The 19,911-nt window shown below is 41.5% G+C and overlaps 1 protein-coding gene across 10 annotated transcripts in view; it reads left to right on the top strand.

Annotated features, from left to right (window-relative positions):
- Doa (CDC like kinase darkener of apricot) overlaps nucleotides 1-19,911 on the top strand; it is a 62,730-nt gene that overhangs the window by 23,177 nt on the left and 19,642 nt on the right. For 5 of the 10 annotated variants that reach the window (XR_003655958.1, XM_028306068.1, XM_028306069.1 and 2 more), the window contains exons 1-3: nucleotides 8,457-10,787; nucleotides 18,588-18,669; nucleotides 19,150-19,216. Coding sequence is in view for 9 of the 10 variants with exons in the window: in XM_028306068.1 (XP_028161869.1) it covers nucleotides 8,883-10,787; nucleotides 18,588-18,669; nucleotides 19,150-19,216 (2,054 nt within the window). In the remaining variant the exon portion in view is untranslated. The other 5 variants (XM_028306075.1, XM_028306074.1, XM_028306073.1 and 2 more) reach the window with 4 other exon arrangements.

Raw genomic sequence — 19,911 nt, 5'->3', positions numbered from 1 at the left:
TCGAACGAGTAGTGCACTCGGGCCGGTGCAGGCGAGCACTCGAACTGGCTCATAGCTCGCATGTCGACGACACGCTGTGGTAGCGAAGGTCAGTGCTCCTGCGATTCCACCCGTAGTGCTCTGGCGTTAGAGTCACAAGTGGTGAGCAGGAGAGAGGCGGCGGCAGCGGTGGGGTCCTCGCTGCGGGCGCGCGTTGCCTCCCTTCGTCAGTATAGTCGCTGCGGTGCACGCACGCCGCACGCAGTTCTCGCGCGCGCTACGAGAAGGTATGCACGAGGACCGGTCGCGCCGCCGCACCACTCACGCACTCGCTTCCGGTGGCTGCTCTCCTTTGTCCAACGATCACTCGTCTTATCGAATACCACATACCCGAATGATAACCGTGTTCAATGCCTATTTGAGGACTCATCGGCCGCAGCCACCGATAGTGTCAGTGTGTTGACGAACAGTGCTCGTTTCCTCTATGAAAAGTGCTCCAATTACCATCTTTAAATACGGAAATGTGTTGAACTAGATGTGTCTGCAGTGTTTTTCCCTTGTCGCGATGATAACAGAACAATAACTGTAGTTTAATACATTAATAAACAGGCCTGACTGACTTATCTCATGTGATGTATTATTCAATAATACAGCCTTAACGTATTCATACATACCTACGTAATGCAAGTTGGCCTTATCGATCAAGACGAACTAATGTTTTTAATCAACGTCTAAGTTTTGTACAATACCAATTAGACAGTGCTTACATAGTGAGTTGTAGTTTAAATATTGTTAGTTAAATCGACCGTCGTCGTATCATTATTTGCGTCGAGTGTTGACCCAGAAAAGATGTTTGTTTAAAGATATGTTTATGTCAGTGCAGCTGGAGTGGAGACAGGCGAGGATGTATCGCTCGCGGGCCATATGGCAGCAGCTCCACGGGCCATATTAGGGACACCATCAAGGCGACACTTGTTGCACTTATACGGCATAACTGCTCTACAAAACACGCTTAAATGACGCCTTATCACTCGACGACTTAATAAATTCATCTATCACTAATGTTCATAAATATTAAAGCGGTGCATTCGTGATGTATGTGTTGCATTGAATTATGCGCGTCATGATCGGTAGCATAACTGCATAAGAGATAAGTTAGGGCTACGGTTCGCGAGTGCGTTATGCAAGCTGGTAGCCGGAGTGGCCGGCGGGGCGGTTCGTTGACCAGAGCGTTGTCCCGCGCGCCGCCGCCCACCGCGAAGGTCGCGCAGCCCACCGACCACCGACACATCCGTGCAATTCCTTACGTGCAACCGACTCCCGGCATGTAAATCGCCTCCTTCCAACATTTGCAACCGTCTCAGTTCAACACTTTTCCTATACGAACGTTTCAGGTAGAGTCGATATGTGTTCAGTGTGCCCGGTGCAAATATAAGTTTGAAAGTGAACAAAGTTATAACTGCCAGTGGAAATTTTGATCTCAAAATGGTGACTTCGAGAATACCGGCTTATTCTCTGAATTCGGAGTTCAACAGGGAGTTCAGAAGTTTCCGCATAACGCGGGCCACGCCGCGATCGACTTTATACGCGCCCGCCATAGTCCCTATCCACGAGTACCCGAGGGTCAGCGTGCACGAACGGCGCGAAGCTCTGAAGGCGGCGCTCGCCAAGGCCTGGTCCTCCAAGAGCAGCGAGAGGAAGAAGCACGACACGTGGACGGTCCCGAGTGAACAGAGTAGAGCTGGAATTACTGCCGCAGATTTCGCCAACAAGTCGCAATATAAAAACGGCGTTAACGGCGATGTATCGCGAGTTGCTCTCGTTAAACATGAATTCGAAAGTAAGGATGCAGAACGAATCGAGTCTTTAGACACCAGAGTCAACAATGACCAGCCTTCGAGCTTCAGCTATAACCGTGTGAATGGGAACGGTATAGATATACAAGAGACACTCAAAAAGGGCTGTGATAAAGGGTTACACAATAAGGATTTAAGCTATAGCGACTACCTAAACAATGTTCCTAAATGTAAAACTAGTTTCGAAAATAACTTTCTCAAACAGAGTCACGAGGAACGTTACAGTAAACGAACCGGGTACGACGTCGCATCCAAACGCGTCGACAGCCTGAACAATGTCGAGTACAGCAGCCTGAACGGCGATACGTATGATTCTTTGAAATATTCGCGAACAGCGAACGGAACAGAGTCAGTGCAATATAAAAGTTACGGTAAGACGGACACCGTTAAGAGCAAATTGCTCAGCACAGATAGTCCGAAAAGCGTGACGTCTTGCAACGGGGAGAAACTGAACGGATACAGCGGGCCGGAGAGACGCAGCGGGAAGGAGCCGCCGCGGCCGCTGACGAGCGGCCCCAAGTGCGTGGTGGAGCAGCGGCTGGCCGAGCGCCTGGAGGTCAAGGTGGCCGAGCTGCCCGCGCTCTACCTCGGCGTGGACTCCTGGACGCCCAAGTCGGCCGCTTTCCAGAAGAGCATGCGCGAACACGAGTGGAGCGTATCGTATGTAGACTAATGACGAGATGCATCTTACTAACACAGTCCTTATCGCGCTCCAAATTACCTACTGGAAGTATGTTAACGAGCTTTTGAGTCTGCAAAATTTCTAAAACATTAAAGTCCAAGTATTCGTCTCGTAAAACTGGAAAAAACTTTCGCGTTCGAAATCGTCTATTTACTCGCTCTATGTCTGAAATAATAAGTTAGGCATCAACCTTAGGTAAGGTAGTTTAACCAACGAGGCGTATCTTGATTTCGTTAGTTTTGTTGAGCATTCAATGTACCGTTGGTGTTGTCATTTCACGTTTTTTACCTATTGCCATTGTTTCATAAAACCCACCCAGAGTTTGTAACCTGACCCTGGCCGTATAAAATCGTAAATCCGTTCATTGCCACTAAACTATTTGGCTTAAATTATTATACTGTATGACAGTAGCACCGAGGGTTTGGGTACTGTTGTGCAAAATGGTTGCACAACCGTCGCCGTGACTCACTACGTTGCGCTTTATTCCATCCCGCTGCTGCTGGTTGCTTAATCTCCATGCTCATTATCGCCATTTGACTAACTTTGAATACCGATGGAAGCACATTGTACGTCGACTCTCGATAGTGCCCTCGAGTACAAAACTTCTCTAATGATAAACTGCATTGACTGTTACATAAAGCTGCAATCGAAGTTTTCAGACCGTGTATCGCGATCATGCTTACGTGAGTAATTATCCATGCAAACAACGTCTAACTGTTGTTTTTGTTATTCCGTATCGATACGCGAATGTTTTAATTTGTTCCACACAAATGTAAACATTTTGCAAATTCGTGGGCGCCCGGCAGCCGCAGCTTAAAAGATTCGTCTTGATAGCGCTCACAGTGAATGTTTCAAGGTCCTGTCCTGGTTTGAACGCTCGCAAAGGATTTGTCAACTCGGTAGGCGTCATGACGTAATGAAAATGTTATTGTCTCGCGATTATTTTACCCACCGAAGTGTAAGCTAACTATTACCTGACTGAGCAATTGTTCAGAGAAAGTGTCGCCAAGATGTTGCGGGTAAAATTTGTGGCTTCTCGGCTGACGCTCTCACTAGTTATTTTGCTATAAGTACCTACTTTAAAAGTGAAATAAGTACAGGCCAATTTTCCATTTATTTTTCAATTTAGTTGTTTTGTTTTTTCATTTTGCTATTTTGTAATGGATTCAGGACTGCCAGGCGATGTCAATGATTTGTATAATCTTAATAGATTACTTTAAAACTGATACTCTGCGAGGGTAGAATTTAACTCGTAATTTAACTTNACGCTCTTAATACAGGTCCTGAAGTGGCTGAAATATATGGCTACAGTCGTTTCAGCAAGTAAACTCCGCTAATACTAATGGTATAGTTTGCAAACTGCTCACGTACATCTGACAAATGTCAAAAGCTGGCTACATGTATGAACAACTTTCACTGCGAACTGGTCCTGCGCCGTACGTGTTGTGCACCACTATTCTCTCGGGAGACGCTATCGCCTAAAACAATATTACATGGTGTTACGTAGAATTACATTATCAGATAATGTGTAAACAAGGCAAAATGCATAATATTCTCTACAATATTAGGTATCTTTTAGAGCCAGTTTAGTATTACTACGATTAACGTAATATTAGACATCATAGGTGTATCTTAGTTCTAACATTTATTATGTTTGCTAAACATGATATTCCCGAAATATTTCGAATTTACTGCTATCTCTCCATAATGCTTAACCTCGCGGCATTAGAGTCGCTCTAACAAACCCCCACACCCTTTACAAGGTGCAATAAAGTGAATATCGTACGAGTTGACGGTACCCTCCGGGTTAGCATTTATAGTATCTATACAATTTCGTATTATTTTATGTGACAATACCTAAAAACTTGTCGACCAAAACACATTAACAAAGATGTTTATGCTACAAGAATTTTTATTCTTTTGTTAGGGTAAAAGATAGATCGCTCGGGCTATGAAAAACGATATTATGTTGAGATTACGAAGAATATCTACTTTCCTGTATTGTTTTGACGTACATGTTCCAAGTATTTTAGCAACGTAGTTATTAATGGTTGCAAATCCTAAGATATTTTTTTCCTGAGTATGAATCACAAAATGTATCCCGACTTGAGAAAACTACCGAGTTAATTCGATGAGACATAGGTCAGATACCTGTTTCTTTACACGTAATTGGGCCAGGTGGAAAACACGCTTTTTATCTCATGATACAACTAATTGATAAAACATAAAAAACGGGAAGTTTTTTTATACAGATTTTGTTTCTTCTGAGTCTTATGCTTCAATAAAATATTCATGGGATTAATCGGTATTTCGGTTTCATTATTTTTTCATGTAGATTAAAGTTAGTTAATGACTAGGTCCGTAGTTATAGTTTAAAATAAAAATAACAATCTGTTTACTTATTACTATTATATTACTATTATAAAAATAACATTTAATTTTACATTCTATTTCTAATATATTGCTTGGTTATTTCCAAGCGTTGTCTTTTTTGCAGTTCTATAAGGATTAACATCTTATGAATTTGATAAAGTTTGCAAATCAATCGCAAATCTATTATAGTTGTTTAATTTATTTCATTGTCAATTAAAATATTATTCGGAACATGCCTAAAATAGTAACCGAAAAGTTCAGATATGGTCGAACAACAAATCACCAGGCGGAGTGAAAAATCTGGTATGACCATAAAAGTTGGCTAGATCCATGCTTGTCATTGACCCGACGGAGCGGCGGCGCGGGCGTGCGATTAGTCGCGGTGCACCGTTGACACGGTTCACAGAGAGCGCTCATCCGGCGCGGCCTTGTCTGCCGCACCGACCGCGATCACATCACCGACTCACAAAAAATGCCCCACAAACTCCAGCCAGGATGTTCGACCACTCGACCGTAAAATAAGTCCATCACCCTACCCCACTGTACGCAATCAAAACGAACCACGTAGGATATTGTAACATTGATGCACGATTTTAATAACTTTGTAACGCGGTCTTCTACAGTTTGTCCAGTTTTGAGATTGATCCTTGACCGGGTACAGTTCGTGTCACGTCGCAGACTGCGGCTTTCGATTTCGTAACTGGCCGCAGTGTGCACCGGCCGAATGATCGATTATGGTCATTGTGCCCCAGGCGTTCCACTCTCGCCACGATTTGCCTGCTCTGCTGCCTCGCTGACCTTAACGCGAATTGTCATTGCATATTTTTCGTCGCGTCGTTATCATCCAATAACGTTATTAACATAATACGGCATTTATTCAATCCCTGAAACACGTCTTAGATGTGAAATTGTAAATAAATAATCGAAAGTTAAATCACACGTGTGATCAGGAAATACCAGTTTATCACTAAAAAGAGAAATGATGATTCAATCCCAATATAACACGTGTTCGGTGTTTATATAATATAAAGAACCGTTGTGTGAATACCGTTGCTGCTTGAACGTTGACCGCATTACGAATAATGTTTTTGTTCATACAATCAAACCATTTTACCAATATCACTTAATTTGCATTAATTGCTTACAATCGTACCAGTATACTTATGAATGATAACAGAACATTTAAGTAAGAACTCGTTATTTACATTATATTTTGTCCTTAAAAATAAGTAAATATTGACTCCAAGACTTTCTTAAAATTGTTTATCAATATTCTTATCACAACCAAACATAGCTTATGTCGTTATTTGAGTGTAACAGTCGGTTCTCGTTATGGCAACAAGAACATACGTGTTACCGTCTATTTTCACTTTCACCTCCGCACACAACACAATCCTTGCTGATAAATGAAAACGGAAGGAAGAGAGTTTCACCATGCTTACGAATGCTAATAGGAAATACCATCATCCGCTAACCAATAGATAAACAAATTCTGATTCCGGACTAAGTATATGACGTATTTCTACTGGTCAGGCTGGTTTTCAAAGATTTCTATAAAAGCCAGTTTCGGAAAGATCAACACGTAACAAACGAATCGATGAGGTTGGATGTCGTCGCTCGTTGAAAGTGAACGCTGTGTTTGTTATTCGCATAGTTACGTGTCATGAGACGTGCACAGTGTCGCCGAGTGTCAAGTCTGCTTCACTGTCTGTGACTTAATTGTGTCACTTATGTGGACGGCTCGCAGAAGGAAATCGATCCATTTGTTATTCAAAACACTGCATTAAATGCATGGCATGGTTTGCGTATAGCAAATCATAAGTCCGCCACTACGTTTTTCTGCTGTATGTTGTATCGTCTGTCAAGTTTAGGCAACAAAAAGTAAGTATAACTAAGACAAGGGTTTATGTGCATTTGTCACATTAAATCAAAGTTAATTTAATAAGTATGTAAGAAAAATACTGCCATCTGTCTGTGTTTTTGTGGCGCGACGGTTAGATACGAAGGTCCACTATTTTAAAAGTGACTATGTTCAAGTTCAACGCGTTAAGAGTCTCTCGGCACAATACAACATTACGCCCGTCATACATTAAAAACGCCTTCGCAATATGCACACAGCTCCAGATTGTTACATCGTGTAACTATTAAAAGAACCTAATATTTATCTAGTGATATTTGCAAAAGATATGGAATTGGAAATTAAGAAAGAAATGTAAATCATCCGTGCAAACTATACTAAGTTTCAATCATTCAGTGAGTGTTATAGTATAAAGTATGTCAGCACGTTATGCAGTAAAAAAAAAGAATTGCCATGTGCGTCAATCGTTGCAGTAAAGCCTTTGCCCTTTTTCTATTAATGTCTCATAGAAGCTAGGTAAACCAATTACGTGCAACTTAATTCTATTAGACTCACTGCGTCTCTTAGTGCCATCCTGCAGTTATTTCTTGGTCAGTCTCGAAGACACACCTAAAGTTAAATAGTGCTGCAAATTAGTGTTGCATTCGTAATGATGACTTCTCGCTTGATAAAGGACAGAAGTGAAAGTTTCTCTAGTCTTAATGGCAACCATTATACTTCTAGTCCACAAAGTTTTCGAATTTGTTGGTGAGTCGGTCTAGAGTTCAAAACAACGTAAGAGTTCGATATACTTATATTTGGTTAGTCATGTTACATCAAAGTACAATATACAAAGTACGTGTGCTCATAGGCGATGATGCGATGACAATGTGCTTCCTGACGTAGTATTCTGATTGTTCGGCTGCATTCAGTGACGGCGCTTGTTTTGAAACGAGCAATGATTGTACGTCACTATTCCAAGTATCTCGTAGCGGACGACGAATCGGAACAAGCAGTTTGTCCGCGACCGCAGCCCGCGTCGGTCCTTGTTGAGTTCCATTTACACGACGATAACATCTAATTATCTCCGTCATTCTCTCCCATTCATCACCTAGCAACACCACTCAGTCATGTCACAAGTGATTTGTGTAATAACTCTGCGTTTATAGCGCAAGCTGAATAGTTTTTAACAAATGGAAACTATGTAAATGTACGAGTACAATTAAATGCTCAATTTAGTCAAGCGTACATACGATTTATTTCTGTTGTCGATTTGTTTACAAACCAGCATCCGTAAAAGTATGTAAAGGTGGTTATAGAAATTGACCACAATCAAGGGCACGGGGCGACAGCGCTGGGCTGCTGTGCGAGCGGTCCTGAGCGCTTGTTGCTTGCCACCACCAGACCAACTCGCGCAACTTGTAGACCCTCATTCTGGCTACGGAGACCGTTCACCCACGTTAGTAGAATCGGATTTTGCTCAATCGCTCTTAGCATACGTTCCGATCTCACCAAAACATGTTTTGTAGTGATGCTTCGTCGTTATCCTATTAACTAACCCTATAGCCTGCCGATCGATGATTTCACAGCTCGGAGCATTCGTGGAGGCGGAGAAATGAACGTTCCAAACGGTCACATCACAGGCGTTCACCAACATCTCACAGGCGGAGGAGACACCATCGCGACGACTCCTCACCGCGGTCACCACCTGAGCAGGTGAGTCCCACCGTTTCTTTTCATTTGTTATTTTATTTTAGTTGAAGTATGGAAGGTTGTATGATCTGTTGTTCAAACTCGTCGCTCGCCATTATAACAAGTGTCCACCCGAAAACCTGTATGTTATTTAGTAGAGAATAGGACCCGTCGTAAGCGAAGTGCGGAACCAGAATAAAGCATAAACGTCAGCGTGCCTGTTTGGGATAACACGCGGGACGGGTTTGGCTTGCCATTGCGCGTGCGCATGCGCCTTCGCCCGTGAAGATGTGCGCGAGAGACGGCGACCTCCTCGCGCTTGCGCCCGTTCTATTTGTGTTCGCCTTCGTCACTCGGAACGCCTTCAGTCAGTCGCAAAGCTCGGTCGGCCGCCCGGCGCGTCTTCGCCGCGCGCCGAAATACTAGTCCGTCGCGCTGGACCGCGGGTGGCCAGCGCGCAGCCATGGCTGCTCCGCCGCCGCGACCGCCACCTAACAACCTGTTGTTTTGCGGGCCCCCACCTGCCCTGCCGCACGTGGTGCTCTTGCCCAGTGATGTCGTCCGTGACATTTGTGACGTCGACGCTACCGCCGATGCTGATCACAACCAAACAAACGATGCATCAGCCTTGAACGAAATAAACAACGTGGGTGTACCGACATACGAAACGCTTTACGAAAACCATGAGGACAAAGGTGTTCTGCAAACTGATATGGACAATGAGCAACAGTTCCAACCAGAAGGATATATTTTAAGAAGAACTCATAGTTTCGACATTTCGGACATATTTTCGTCTCCGTCTGATGTTGATTGTAGTGCTCTTCGACACAGGCGATCAGAACCAGATTTATCAAAGTATGGATTATTCGTGGAAGCTGAAATATCTGTTGAACCCATTGGTCCTCTACAACCAGCACCGCTAGTTCTTAATAATCCGTTTTATGACGGAACATACGCTTTAGATCCTAATCAGATAAACAACACTATGGTTGTTCTTCCTGAAAACTATTTGGCTTTTGAAGATTCATTTGTGCCAACCTGGGACTATAAACCTGAACTACTAGTCGATTGTAATTTTAATCCTGAATTATATTATGATAGGTTACCTATGATCCCACCGAATGATCCTTGGTCTACGTACGGGACAGATAATTCGGCGTTTGAATACTATCCTCCACACTTTGAGACTCCTATTGGAGATCAGGATGCTATTCATTATATGCCTTTGACTGACTTAGAATATGCAATACCTCAGTACATGAGCTTACCTGTAGTAGAACAAGCCAAGATCGAATCATTTGATGACAATTCGTGTCTTGAAGAACTCGCAACTGCAATAATTGATGATCCTAGTGAGAATAATACTGAAGAATGTGAAAATTTGTCTGAAGAAGCATTAGTGGCTCCCGAAACGGCTGTAGTGAGTAATATAGTGAGTGACGATGAAAAAGTGAATGTAGTTGAAACTCTCAATAGAGAATCTTCCACGGAAGAATCTTTAAATGCTGATATTTCAAATGATATAACATCTAGTTTAGCGTTCATACCTAGCAGCAAATGTTCACCACAAAGATTACATGGTATCGCTGGCGATGATACAAGTAATGACACCTCACCATGTTCAACAGATTATCACGAAGCATCTGCTCTAGATTTAGTACAAAGTCTCGATGAATTATCATGTTGTGATAGTGATTATTCTCAAAGTAGAGATGACACATCTCCAGTTATACCTGATCCTCCTAAACCTAGTACAGTTACTAAAAGTGAAACTATCAAAGAGTCTAATAAAACGGACGAAATGCAACATTTGCCTTTGAGTGCAACGACAATGGCCAATCTACCTCTTAGCCAATTGCCATCCATTCCACTTCAAGATCCATTACCTACGAAACTACCTCCTGTACCTACTTCATTACCAAATCAGGAAACACAATTCGTTGAACCTATTAAAAATCAAAGTGTGATAACGGCTGAACCTGCTTCATCGAGTTTAAATTCGAACAGTAAAAAAACGAATGACCAGCCACCAGAAAAACATATACCTGAGGAAGTAAAGAGTACCACCAGCAACAAGCAAGTGTTACGACAGGCGCCTCAACCACCTGCTGTCCCACCCGCTTGGTTGGCTCCCAAAAGGCCGTTTAATGAGGTCACACCAAGTGCACCCCAGTCAGCACCTCAAATACGTGTACAGAATGCGGAAGGTCAGCCAGTGAGTGCTCCGAAGAGTCCAAAACCCTCTCCGCAAGCACCCCCCAATGCAAACCACCAAGCGGAGCCTCAACCTTCTTGCTCATATCAACCGCCACGCCTGCCTCCGCCTGTGTCCCAGCTAAAGCTTGACAAGCAACCCAAGGAAGTAGAGGTTAGATACTACTTAATCAACCTTTTCATCTTAAGCGCTAATACATTTTAGAAACGCTATAAATGAAATAAATGTATGAACGTTATATTAAAAGTAACTGCGCAATGCTCTGCCAACGTGTGTATATTGAGAGCAATGCGCATCTATTTTAGAGTATACTATCAGGTCAAGGATTTAATTCATCACTATTCTCTTGCCCATTTTATTACAGTCTGAAACAGTTTACAGGAAACGGTGATCTTACAAAAATGTCAAGGCTAGGTTGATTGATATGTTACTCAAGCATGCACTAACACTTGTTGTGTGTTGAAAACCCACTTATTGCATCTGTTTTTCTGATTTTCATTACAACCAGTCATCGTAATACATAATTAAATTTGATAGTTAAGGTCCTGAAATATAAGACGCACCTTTAGATGGGACTATCTACATCATGCATATTTTAAAAACTTTCCGATAATCTATTTTTGTTTTATAAAACAAACAACAATTACATTTTTATGTTCCTATAGTAGTAAATAACATACGTATGACCGTCGAAAATAGTCCAGCTTTTACGCTTGTAGCTAGCTATGCGATTCTGATGCCGTTCGCTAGATGGCGCCACGTGTTCTGCCTTTGATAACATGGACGACGCATGAGCACAGAAATAGTACCGTGATGCTTACCTTCACCTAGGCGAATCCACCGACCGAGTCTCGTCCACTCCGTGTGATATCGAGTCACACTGGAGTGGAAACCACAGCCTCTCACGCTAATTAATTAATTCAGACAATTTATTACAACATAGTAGGCAGGTTAACAGCAATAATAATAGGTATCATAAACTAAGAGTTTACGGATATTTATTTTATGCATTTAAGCTTTTAAAAGAGCTTTTACACTCATAATTAAAGTGCCTAATAACGTACTATATTCACTAGACTAGCAACTATTACAAACGCAAAGTGCAGGAATAGCTCATTATTTAACAACACACACTTCATTATTTATTTATTCCCACGGTCGATTTCTAAAAGAAAATCGAAACTTATAAATATATTAGTGTCAGACTAGGTTTGCTATTTTGGAATCACTCACTCTCTAAAACTAATTTTAGGTTTGACGTTTCCTATTTACGTATCCAGGATAATAAACTTGATTTCGTTATCTATGGTGATTTACTGAAGGACGCAATTATTGTTGACAATGACTGACTTGTCATTTACGGTCAAACTGGTCAAAATCTATTCAAAATGGCAATTTTCAGTAATTTTAATTTCCGTAATAGTTTTGTTACTTTTTCAGATCTAAAAACATTGAAAAGAATTTAACTTGCTTTGTCCGTTAAAGGGTTAATAAATGGTTACTGAAGCGTACTGAACATACTATTAATTTAATTAGATTTTGTAATTAATGTTATTAAAATATTATCTGACTTAACCTATTTGAAATTCAATCGAACTGGTTTGGCAGAAATCTAATGAGCTGACATAATAATTAATTAAATAAGAAGTCCAGAAATCGAAAATATGTAACAATATCTTAAAAAAAACGTAATAATCGTGTTTCATTGCAGTTCAGAAATCAATATTAGTCAAAAATTATTCCGTTATTTGTTTCACAGTTCATAAAAAACGTTAGTTGTTTATTAGTAGTTTGCACAACTTATTACCGTACTTCATGTACTTGCGATTTATATGAGTTACATACTTTTATTTTATTATCAATTTGATTTAGATTCAAGAATTTATTCTTATTCATATAAATAAGCTCTTTATTTGGATCGAAAAATCCAAGTTTAACAGTAACCTAGTATATTAGTGTAGGTATTGAAAGTGACCTTTTTGCCTGTCAACGATAACAATTTGACCAAGTTGTTTGTTTTAATAGTAGGTTTTGTGCTACATACTTTAAAAACTGTGCCAGGCTTATTCCTTTACTGAGTTAACACAGCTGCTCATAATAATGAAAACAGGCGGAGAACTAGATTCGCGAAGTACGAAAATATTTAATGAGGATGAAATATTCATTATTTAATGTTAAATAAACGGGGTATGTTAATATGCATTTCATAAGAAGGCGACGAGCCCACGAAGCAGTTAATGGGCGCTCATCAAGTAGCGTGCGGCTCAATTGTTTTGAATTGTAGTACCGAATCTATCAATTGAAACCCGTCGCAGGCGGCTCGGTGCGGATCTCGTGAATCAGACCCCTCGCTGACTACTACACGAATGTAATTCTTACTCATCCTTCTGTCAGTAAATATTACTGATTCAAAAACGCGACCTTTTTATCGCAGAAATAGTTGTATATTGCGCAAAGAAATATTGGTCACGTAATACACCAAGCTTAGTAACATAGATGAAGCGTTTACCTTAACATTAAGGCGTATTCTAAGGTCAAGAACGCTGATAGAGGATGGCGGTCCTATCGCGTATCATTAAATACATTGTACGGCGCGGTTGATATGGTCTGATAAATGCGGCATGCGGTGTTTCGAACCCACCTATCTATTTGGTAATGCCCAGTTCCTTCCGGCCGACCTTGCGATACCGCGCATGTTGCGCCAACCGCCCGACCACTACTAGCCTCAAAATACCGCTATATCGGTCTAATCACTCTTTCATAATTGAAAAGTAGCTTTCATTAGAGCCTTATACGGAACAAAAGCAATTATTGTTTATTGTTATAGATATATTTTATCAATTTTAAAACTATTGTTATCATTTTTAAACGAAAACTTGCGTTTCTATATAATACGTGACGATTTTCATGTAGCCTACCGTAAACTAATCGCAGTGATTATAAAATTTCTCATGTAACCAATTTGATGCTATTCATAAATCTAATTGCTGATTCTTTCAATATTTCTAATTACTATAGTAATTAAGACCAGCTGAGTCGCTCCAACGCGGATCAATCCTGTTTGAACCGAAAGCTCACGTTACAAATTGTTTGCTTCATTCCTGCTGGACATTTTTAATTAAAGTACCACCGCGCAGTTCCCTCAGTCCATTCTTCGCCGTTGAACGTGAACGTTTCATGTTGATTAATAGTTGCAATTTTAATTTCCATTTTCCACTGATTGTTACGTTTCGATGAGTTTACAAACCTTTCTTAACCTTTGTCGCGTTGATTTGAAGAAGAATTGTGGTCGGCCGGCGGTATCGGTCGCCATTACAGAGCAGTTGTGAGGCAGCCGGCGCAGTGCCTACCCGCCCCCACGCTCGGGCTGTGGCGTGCAGTGCTCTGTTTAGTGTTATCAATCGTAGTGCAACCTCGTACAATGACTGAAATATCATTAAAACACGATCGTGTGAGAGTGCCCTTACGTCTAGCCTCCTTTTATGAGCTTTACAAGCGGTTTCTCAAGGAGCACAGGTGCAAGTGGCATGATGTTGCGAAACTGCTCTCTGTCGTGGCAGAAGTCCTTTTTGATATAGACGGTGCCTGTAGTCGGCTAGCAGGCAAGGTCAGTTTTAATGATTAATTATTAAACGATCATCTTACATAATCTAAATATAATTAACATAAACACTGCAGATGTGACATATTCAAATGGGCAATATCGCATGGCGTTTTAAAATGTTCAGTTACTTGCCCCTACCCTACAATGAATGACGGGCCAATAGCGTAAGAGGTCTCCTTACCTGCTATTGTTATTCCCTGCGGCGCACTAAACAGCTGGTTTGAGAGCACGCCGACAGTCTGTGTGCGATGCTTACCAACAGTTCACATGTGGCGATGACTCTAAACCAATACTTCCGCAACGTTATCAGTGCCGATGAATATGTTGCATCAGTGTTTTTTGTTCTAATCGCTCTCTGTGTCATAACATCTCGTAAAGTTAATTCATACAATAATTCATCTCACATATTTCAAGTAATCTTCAAATACAACTATCCACTTATATCTGATGATAATGTATTCCTGCAGGTGCGTTTGACCCATGTTTGTGATACAACTGTGTAAACATTTAAACTGTTGCCACTTACGTGCATTCCATATCAACTGCGGATACTTTTTTCAATGAATTCAGTCAATCATTCGATGTTACTATTATTGTGTTGAAAATACTCTAAAAAGAGTTGGAATTCATTATTAAATCGATAATCGTAATAAAAAGTGTTGGTGAATAAAAGGGGAAAAGTTCAAAGCATGCAAGAGGTCGATACGCGAATGTGGCTATAGAATGTTGGTTATTTTCGCGCGGTTTCCGCTGCCTGCACCAATACCAGTACCACTTCCTTCGAAAGCTAGAACATTCTTACCTAGAATTGTAAAATCCTGCGATGAAAGGTAATTAATTCACTTTCAGTTTTTTTATGAATATTTCATAAATAGTAGATACAATCTAAAAACAGCTAAATTGACATGATTATACTATTATGATGGTGAAAGAAAATATTAAACCAATTGCAGAATTGTCGGGGCGTCAAGTAGAATAAAAAACAAATGTAACACGGATCGTTTACAAAATGATAAGCGTGAGACACGTAGAGCATTCGTGTCACTGGACGTTTTATCGCGGCGCCCGCATCCGCCGTTCCCGAGCGCTTCGGACTACCCGTGACATGTCATGTCCAGTGAGATAACACACGTAGTAATCTCTCGTTCAAGTTTAACTCGAGATAAACACACGGCTGACCTATGGGATAATAATTGTTTATCTTGTGAGATGGATCTGTTGCGTGCTGGCCGCGTGCGCAGGCGGCATTGTTCGCTACTCACACGCGCCCCACTAACCCAATTACTTACCGCTTATTGACAGAACTGTCTTGGCGGCCCAGCTCATCGTTCAGAGAAAGGTGTACGTTTCAGAAATATCAAAAAGTTCACCGACTCGCATGACTAATTACTACTTCTCCATTATAATTTGACACAGATTGACAACTTTGTTCGTTGAACCAGCTCTTACTCTATTAATAAGTATTTTCCGTATAAAAAGACACTAGCATTCCACTACATAAGTTTGCCAAAACAAAATCGTAAATACGTAGGTAGACATCTACGTACGTCGTTACCTATTAGGTCCTGCAAACGTTTCCATGTCAAATATATCACGACCGCAGACTTGTGTAAATACGCAAATAAAGAAATAAGAAAAAGTAAATTGAGATACATAATTATAACAAGTGTAATGCGAAGAAATGCGCGCGCGCACACCGGGAGTGCGCGGGAGGGCGCTCCCACGGGTTGCCGATATTTTTAGTCCACGACCATTACTTGGCACCGGCGGCCGCACTCGCCTGCGCTAGTGATCTTTCTGAAATTCGTTCGCGCTTAGGTACGCTCCCAATCTCGAGATAGACCCAGTCTAATGTCCGGTACCGAAGCATTCACCACTTTTTGAAAAAAATATGTTTTGTGTATTGTGGTTCATTGTGGAATTATGACGTTATTCGAATACTACGTAATTTATCCAGGGTAAAGTGAGTGTAAATAATAAATAAGTTTATCGAATAAACATGACAACAATAAACGCCAATGGAAATGGCACGACTAGCCCTCGGCGTCATCGTTACAGCCGGTCGTCTACCACAAGCGTGACACAGCTATTGTCGGATGGCTATTCCAACATCATCAATCGGCTAACTCGACGGGGACCCTCAGAAAAATCAGATGTCCCAGACACAAAATTAAGTGCCGCACGAACCAGATATGATGACAAGTTGCTTTCTAGTAAAAATTCAGCTCTTGCCAGTGTAAGACGATACGAAAACTCCAGACATATATCACCGTACACACCTTTGCTTACCGGTGTCTCAGCGGCCACGAGGAAACTGAATGATGATCGTACGTACGGTTACCTGAGCTCACCCAAATCACGACTTGACATATCACCTTTACATTCTACCTCCGGCATTAGTGCTCTCGGTCGTAGTGACTCATTCCGCAGAGCCCATATGAAAGATAATAAATCATCTCCATTTACCAAACGATATCCTCTCAAGGAAGCCAATAATAATGTCGATAGCACGATACTTCTAGGAAGTACACGTAGCCGATTAGAAGATAAATATTCTTCAGTCTTAGACAGAATAGCCGTCCAGAAAAAAGAGAGAGCTAGAAAAGAGAAAGAAGATCGTGATAAAACATTAGAACCGGAACCTCCTATGCCTAGAGGATTAATGAGAAGCTTGACGACTGCAGTTTTTGGTGAAAGTTCATTTAAACGAAACAATTATTCTCGTGAGAAAACCAGAGACAAGACGCCGTTTAGAAACACAGCTGACCGCCGATTATCATCTAATCAGAAACAGAAGGACAAAGATGAAAACAAAAACGGATATGATATAATACCCTTAAGAGATCGTCCATACTATGGGAAAGATAGGGATAGTGTTTACAGAAGACACCAGAGACGATCCCTCCGAGCCGAAAAAAGTGAGAACAGTGATAAGAAAGGTAAATTAGCACTACGACCTGTCAATATCGACATACATTCGGGTGTTCGCGATTTGGTCTCGCCGCTCAGCAGCGAAAAGACAAAATCAAAATTAACAAAGACTCCCGCATCCTCTCCATCAAAAGAGATAGTGGGACAAAAGCAAATATACTTTCCGTCCAGCGACGAGGACGACGACAAGACCCCGGTGGGAGATCGGGTGCTGAGCGAGCGAGAGACGCGACGAAAGGAGATACAGAGCCTCATAATGAAGTACGCGCACCTGGACGAGGTGTACGGTCGCATCGGAGAAAAGGAGGGCAACGATGTGTCGAACGAAACTGTCGCAACGAAGAAGCCGGAGCCGCTGGGCGTGGGCGACGTGGTGGCGCTGCCGCCCGAGCTGCGCGCGCGCCAGCGCCCGCGCCGGCCGCGCCACCTGCTGCGGCGCGCGGTCACGCCGCCTGTAAGCACTGCTAACCGCCTGCGCTCTGTGTGCCGCTAACATACACCCGGTCCGTGGTTTTCCTATTCAATGTGAAGTGTTGCAACACTTGTACCAGTAAACATTATTTAGCCTAATATTTATTTACATCGAATGAATGACTCGTAATCATTGTACGCCTAATTACGATTTATAATAGCACCTCAAACAATATTTACTCTGTGGAATGCATGTGTCTCGACGTTTAAAAACAAACAGTAGTAACATTTTATTATAGAAATGTGAGGTAGAAGCAAATAACTGCTTGACGGTCAAACAAATACAAACGCAGTCGCTAATAATCTGTTGACATTCGTTGAACGTGGACGTAAAGAATAAAAAAGTGCCATGATAGTGCATGTGATAACATTACTTATGCGTGTTTTGAAAACTAACATAATGTCACATATTTACGTTAATATTTTGTCTAATTCTAAGCGTAAGCGATATCCCGATACGCTCGGTGCTAGCGTTAGTATAATTAGGATTGTGTTTATTTATTTTTAAATGGCAATCGGGTGGACACTGTTATTCCTTAAACCCAGGGTGAGCGGTCGATGTGAGATTGAAAGAGTGCGTGAGGTGCGTCGGAACCCCTCCCAGTGATCCCAGCTCCGCTCCCGTCCCGTCCCGCTCCCGGCCGGTCCGTGCGAACGGCGGCGCGCTCGGCGGGCGCCCGAGGCCCGGGCCCGGCTCGGGCGTCCGCCAGCGCCGTTCCGCAGCGCCCACCCGTCCGCCCTTTAACAGCATGTACGACACCATACCAATTGTCGCTTGTCTGACGGGCAACCGTTCCATTGTCTGATTGTTGGGTACAACACTACTCGGGTCGTGGCGAACGCGTGGCGCTCTCCGTGGCATTGGCATCCGTGTGGCGTTGGCGCATTGGCGTGCGGCTGGCGTGCGGCGCTTCGCTCCCGGCGGCGCGGCTGGCTGGCGCCTGCAGAGCTCCCGGGCACGCTCCTCCGTCAAGGACGACAAGGACGGACACCTGGTGTACTGGCCCGGCTATGTCATGGGAGCGAGATGTTCGTGTCCACACCATAACTTAAACAAACTGCTACTACACTACACATAAACACCACACCATACCATACATTACACACACAGTGTCAGTTAAACAAATTTTTTTAACATCATTTACACATAAACAATAAACACATTGCATTTCCTTTTGATACAGACAGCAGAAATTTCAAGAAACCTAGTTCTGTTAATGACCCAAATCAAATTTTAGTGCTCAGTGTTATGTGGAATCAAGAATTCAATCTATTTTTTTTTATTTAATTTAAAATTTTCACAATTCAGTGGCAACTTACAGATCATCGAATTCTCAAAGTCATGTTGGAGTGGTAGTCATTGGTTTTTAGCTCACTAATATGTAAATGCATTTATTGAATGTGTTCAATTGCTATTATAATGAGCCCTTTTCATTAAAAACCAATGCCGAATTCCATCATGACTGTTTGTGTGCATTTAATTAATATGTCACCTTGGTTTAATTGCAGACAAAATCATCGACACACTCGGTGAGGGCACCTTCGGCAAGGTGGTCGAGGTGAAGGATTTAGAAATGTGAGTAAAATTATGTTTTTATAGTTTCACTTCGTCCTGTCTCACTCCAGTTTGTTCTGTATGACGCTTTCAACGCATGTTATCACTCTGTATGCATAAACATAGTCATTATTATTATGTAATTCCTGAATAAATGTTTTATCAAGTATATTATAATTTACAGTTCAAATTGATAATTCCAATCAATGTCAAAAGAATTTAATAATGTAATTCGTATTTGTTCAAAAGTCACTCATGAATAAAACCAAACCGAAACATTCTAAAATTATACAAAAAATGTAAATACAGGGTGGAAACTATAAGTGATCTCACTCGATTATTTCGAAACTGTACAAGATACAGCCCTCTAATATTAAATACTACACAACTATCGTAGAACTGGTTACTGATCCTAAAAGTGCTTCACGAGGTCTATCCAACGGTATCAATATGTAGATTACAGTATAAACTTGATCTTATTAAAAAAAATTTTTTTTTCATCTTTCATACATTTAGTACTACCACAGTCATAGCACTCATCTCTTGTTCGGCATCGTTTTTCATAAATAATTTTAAATGAATGAAATTAACGAGTTTATTTTAAGAATTTATTATTGAATAAAAAAAACACACTTCTAATATTATGTGACTGGCATGCATTTAGTATGGAAGCTGGAAACATTGAATTTTCGGATAGATCCCGTTTATTCTGTAAC

Source organism: Ostrinia furnacalis, unplaced genomic scaffold, assembly GCF_004193835.3.
Source record: "Ostrinia furnacalis isolate ACB-3 unplaced genomic scaffold, ASM419383v2 OfSCF1862, whole genome shotgun sequence".
NCBI lineage: Eukaryota > Metazoa > Arthropoda > Insecta > Lepidoptera > Crambidae > Ostrinia > Ostrinia furnacalis.
The sequence above is the reverse complement of the archived record's forward strand: the minus strand, read 5'-3'. Positions and strand labels throughout refer to the sequence as shown.